Below are 5,528 nucleotides of genomic sequence, written 5' to 3'. Positions count from 1 at the left end.
TAAGGAGATGCTAGAGTAGTCTATAGCTTATTTATGACTACACTCGAGCATGGGTTTATTTTTTTATTTATTTACAAAATTCATATACTTTGACATATTTGTATGAATTATGATTAAGGTGGCTTACAAGATAATATACATGATATATAAAACAAAAGTCTTAGATTTCTTTAATAAACTGTGAAATATAGAACCTCATGCTATATGAACATCCATAACACATATTAGAATTGCTATGGCTGCTATCGCTTAAGTTAACATTAGTTAGATTCAATCTAAAAATAAAGTGCATAACTCTACTATAAGCTGTACTGTGATAACCCATATAAGTAGAACCGTATGTGTAAATCATATGTTCCAAACGCTTAAATTACGGCTATTATCAATAGCTGTTTCTGTATGTCTTATTTTTTGGTCTTGTTCGTTTTGTTAGTTATTCAGGCGTACACTATGTTTTATAGGAGGAAACAAGTCAGAATCAGAACGAATTGACCTGAACAAACATTAAACCAGTCGAAGCCGTCAAGTGCTGATAGTGTTTTCATTAGGTTCAAAGTTCACAATGAGTCAGATAAGATCGTTCACGAATCCAAATGCGCATGCGTTAGGTCAAAGGTTAAGGTCCTGACCGCAAACAGTTCTCGTCTCGACCACTGTCTCGATTTACATAACAATGTCCAGACGTGTTTTGTTTGTGTCTCAATGGCCTTCACCTTTGACATATCATCCACAATACATGTCGCGGGGGGCGCATGCGTACTCGTGAACGACCTTATAAGCCCATTCGTAGATTCGAGTATGCATGTGCAGTGTCAAAGGTGAAGGCCCCTGGCTCGTCTCGACATTATCTCGATTTGCATAACAACGTACAGACAGGTTTTGTTTACGTCTCAGGGGCCTTCACATTTGACACTGCACATGTGTACTCGAATCTACGAATGGCCTTATTACACAAATATCACACAGAGTACAATAGCACCCACGGACAGTAGAATCACGACTGTACTCATAGTACAGAGGGTCCATTTCCTGGATCTCATCCACATCTTGACGCGAACTTTACGCGATACTTTCTCGAACTGTTCGGCAGCCTTCTCGAGATCCTCGGCAACTCTCGTGAGATCTCGCAGTTTCTCGTCCCGCTCCGCTAACTTGTTCTCCACTATGTCTCGGACGATTTTCTGTGTCTCTTTGACTTCGCGTTGAAGGTCCTCTAGCGTTTGTTGTTTAGGCTGGAAAATGCAACGTTCAAATATTGTTAAGTACGATCCGTTGGCCGTTTAACGTTTAACTTTATCATTTTTCACTGTAGCATTTAAATGGACAGCTACGCAGGCATGGATATAACTGTGTTTAAGTCACAATTATAACAATTCCTTTTCAAACCATCATATGTATTAATGCTTCATTCTTTCTATAATCTATAGCAGTGTTTCATCTATCTATCAGCTACATGCACATTATTGTAATCCACAGTTTTTGGAGCTCCAAATAAAGCTAGCTTACGGAGAGGCTAGGGTCAATGAATTTACGCATCCATTCACTGATACATGCAACCTTCGCTTACTGATCGAATAATGGTGAGATAGGCGAAAAAGTACAAAACGTTGTTTGAGAAACTACGCGTAAGGCACTGTGTCTTAAAAAGTTTCTTTCTTAGTAATCTTACCTGCTCGTTGTTGACAACAACCTCCGGAACACTGTCGCTTGTCTTGGGCTTCTTCTTAAGCATTCTGGGCCACTTCCGTTTCCGCTTCTTGTGCCTGGTGCGGTCATCTTGAACGTCACTCAACTTTTCTTCCGTCTGGTCGCTTTCAGAAGAACTGTACATGTCTTTTTCCTCGCGCTTTCTCTTTGCTTTCTTCCACGGAGTCTTTAAACCCCGTTTCTTTTTCTCAGTGGTACTCTCTAGGTTTGCAACTGAAGTGTCTTTTTCTAGTAGTTCTTTTCTCTTGTCTTCGTCGCTCATTGTTTCAATCTGTGCTTTCTCACTTGAAGTTTCCATGCCAGCATCACTGTTATTTGTTTCTGTTGTCTTTTTGCTGAAGCGAACAACAAACCACTTGCGTTTCTTCTTATGGCGTTCTTGTTTCATGTCTAGTGTTGCGACAGGGCTATCGTTTACTTTGACGGGTTCCTCTTTTGTATCCACGCATGTTTGAGGGTTGGTGTTTCCGTTTGAAATAGCGTCACAAAGTTCTTCAATGATTTCCACCCCCGTAGTTTCGATGGGGTTAGTTTCGGCCTGTTGTCTTTGTTTTTCCTCTTCCGTCAAGGGTTCTTGTTTCTGCTTCCTCAAGTTTTCTCGGGTTGGTTCTTTTATTGATGTTGATTCGCAGTCTGGAACTTTCGCCCCCGATGTCAACTCGTGGACGTCTGGACAGGTGGTGGCGCCTGGTGACCAGTTTGAACACGGATCGCTAGAGGGCGTGACTGCCTTGAACGACATTTTTTCACCTTGTCCTTTCTTCTTGCCTTTGAAGACACGTTTGAGATGAAACTTGTTTTTCTTGCGCTTCTTGCTGGAGCGAACAACAAACCACTTGCGTTTCTTCTTTTGGCGTTCCCTTTTCATGTCTAGAGTTGAGACAGGGCTGTCATTAACATCGACGGGTTCTTCTTTTGCATCTACGCATGGAGGAGGGTTGGCGCTTCCGTTTGAAGCAGTGTCATGATGTTCTTCAATGATTTCCACCCCCGTGGTTTCGATAGAGTTAGTTTCAGCTTCTTGTCTTTCTTTTTCCCTTTCTTTGAAGGGTTCTTGTTTCAGCTTCCTTAAGTTTTCTCGGGTTGGTTCTTTTATTGATGTTGATTCGCAGTCAGGAACTTTCGTCCCCGATGTCGACTCGTGGACGTCTGGACAGGTGGTGGCGCCTGGGGACCAGTTTGAACACGGATCGCTAGAGGGCGTGACTGCCTTGAACGACATTTTTTCACCTTGTCCATTCCTCTTGCGTTTGAAGACTCGTTTGAGATGAAACTTGGCTTTCTTGGGCTTCTTAAGTTTTGATGTGGATATGTCGCGACGCTTGGAGCTGCCCACGTCTGTTTTTTCGGTCGCCATGGCTAAATTCTGATAGAAAAAAAGGTGTGGTTAGGACTATTCCATTTTTCCAAGTGAGGAGGGGTCGCACAGAATCTCTCACCACCTCCCTTGAGAGATAGCCTCCTTTACGGGCCTTTTAGGCGGCTCTGGTGTTTATTTTTCCTTATATCGTGACCATGTTCTTTTGCTGGAGCGATACGTTTTGACGCCAAAGAACCTGACCGACATTTGATAAAAATAGCGAATCAGCGCCCCCCCCCAAAAAAAAACAACGAATGCTTGCAAAGGAGGCTTCTTGAGAGAGTGTTTTTGTAACGTCGATCAATGTTGACGCCCCCTCATTGGCACTCGTGACTATCAACTGACAAAATGTACGTACCAGACAACAGAAATCGTGACAAGCAACACTACGAGTTTTCTAATTGGAATTAGGTGCTTCTGATACTCTTTTAGTTTTCTGTATAGGCGCCCTCCTCAATGTTTGTCAGTCTGGCCTTATATATCGATGTCTATATAACCTAATTGATTAAATCAAGCCCAGGACCAATGGGAAGGAGGCCCAATAAGCCCCCGTCTGTCTATCTGCAGTCTGTCCCTCTAGCTCGCTCTCTCTCCCTCCCCCTCTCTCTCCCTTCCATCTCTCTCTCCCCCTTTCTGTTTCTTTCTCTCTCTCTCTCTCTCTCTCTCTCTCTCTTCTTAACTGCCAGCTACACGCTCTTCTAAAACTGCATGTTCATTGCCGACCTAAAACCTTTGTAGCTACGAAATACAGGTTCCTAACCGTCTTGCAAGGCGTAAGACATAGGGTGAGATAGAGAGAGGGGGGAGAGAAGTAGAAAAGAAACACAGAAAAAGAGGAGGGAGAAGGGGAGGGGCACTCTAGGAGGACTGTGGCACATATTGAGAAAACGAAAGAGAAAGCAAAATATCCAATACATCTTTAGCCTGGGTGCTATCCAAGTTAGTTTTTCGTTGTTGAACAACCGTTCCCATGCATACTTCCCGCTACAACTAGCTGTAGCCTCAGAAAACTAACTAGGACGGCACCCAGGCTAAATATGTATTGGATATTTTGCTTTCTCTTTAGTTTTCTCAATATGTGCCACAGTCCTCCTAGAGTGCCCCTCCCCTTCTCCCTCCTCTTTTTCTGTGTTTCTTTTCTACTTCTCTCCCCCCTCTCTCTATGTCACCCTATGTCTTACGCCTTGCAAGACGGTTAGGAACCTGTATTTCGTAGCTACATGTGAGAAGGTTTTAGGTCGGTAATAAACATGCGGTATATGCGCTAAGACGTATTTGATATCTTGCTTTCGCTGTCATTCTCTCAATGTTGTTACACTAGCGGAGAGTACGGGAGCCGCGGAAAACTAGCTGAGTGGTACCCAGGCTAAATACATCTCACCCGGTATATTTAAGTACTATAGCATCTAGAAAAACAACGTAGACGAAAGAAGTTTATGAACCAATAAACGACAAATACTATAAAAAGGCCTTACCTTTTAAGGACGAACAACAAATCTAGCTTCAATGTCCAAGTTCAACCTCGACAAGTGGTTGAGCGAACCTTGAACCGTCTTGTCGGTAGTACTTCTGCTGTTGAAGTGACGTGTTGACACGCCTGTTGGCAGCTTTTAAACGGAGAGGAGAACGCGGAAGTTCCTCTGTCTTCCCTCGGGCGCAAACCACAGACTGCCCGGGACCATGACTCATACTGGGCGGGGGAGGCCAAGGTTTCGGAGGCTAGTTTCGAATCGACGGAGGAAAGAGAACAAAATCAATATTATATTGGGTTTCACATCAATGGTGGACCAAAAATGCTAAAGAATAGACAGAATATGATTAAAAACATGTGTGAATGATATTCGGTTTCACATCAAGGGTGCAAATACATGTATATAAAAATCTTTCTGAATGTGGCATTTCTAAGAGATAAAATAGAATTGAAAAGCACATGAGAATGTGGGATAATCTATATAATGACAATTCTGAATAATTAATTTCTTTGTCATTGATTGAGTTATGTTTTAGTAATGATCAACTTTATTGTAATTATTTTATCTAAGGTTTGTATAATTATGTGTATGAAAATTAAAGAAATTAAAGCACTATGTATATATTTCTAGATCTATCAAATTCTACGTATATACCTTTAAAATAGGTAGCTCCTAAACGCTATTAGATTTTGCTATGTGAAGAATTATCTTCATGCATGTTCTTCATTCATAGTCTTTTCATTGTGTGCATTTTTTTCTGAAAAACAAAAGCTAAACTCAAGAAGACATTCAAAGAAAGCATTTTACACCATGTCTCTTAAAGCCTATACTTCAGTTCGGAAGGAAAAGCTGTGAACCGACGCTGAACTTTCTGAGAAACCCTTCTCATCTGATAAAGATGGTAGACAGGCCATCTGTGTTGTATCGCGATAATTCCGCCCCGAAACCCCGGTAAAAACCACATGAATCACAGATCCCCAGTTGTTGAA

General features: G+C 42.0%; 1 protein-coding gene across 1 annotated transcript; it reads right to left on the bottom strand.

The window, feature by feature from the left end:
• Window positions 1-923: 923 nt before the first annotated feature.
• LOC136423998 (myb-like protein X) lies at window positions 924-3,064 on the bottom strand. Its single transcript, XM_066412398.1, has 2 exons — window positions 1,670-3,064; window positions 924-1,232 (listed from the first exon to the last, which is right to left on the bottom strand). The coding sequence occupies exons 1-2, from the start codon at window positions 3,062-3,064 to the stop codon at window positions 948-950; spliced, it is 1,680 nt and encodes a 559-aa protein (XP_066268495.1). The 3' UTR covers window positions 924-947.
• Between the last annotated feature and the right edge of the window lie 2,464 nt (window positions 3,065-5,528).

This window comes from Branchiostoma lanceolatum, chromosome 18 (genome assembly GCF_035083965.1).
Source record: "Branchiostoma lanceolatum isolate klBraLanc5 chromosome 18, klBraLanc5.hap2, whole genome shotgun sequence".
NCBI classification, from domain to species: Eukaryota; Metazoa; Chordata; class Leptocardii; order Amphioxiformes; family Branchiostomatidae; genus Branchiostoma; species Branchiostoma lanceolatum.
This window is presented reverse-complemented; position numbering and strand designations above follow the sequence as displayed.

What these genes read in the sequence shown, in the direction of transcription:
- LOC136423998 (XM_066412398.1), bottom strand. Translation starts at nt 3,064, where the DNA reads ATGGCGACCGAAAAAACAGACGTGGGCAGCTCCAAGCGTCGCGACATA. An exon ending in TTGTTGTCAACAACGAGCAG is followed by an intron (nt 1,233 to 1,669) that starts GTAAGATTACTA and finishes TGCATTTTCCAG; the next exon opens with CCTAAACAACAAACGCTAGA.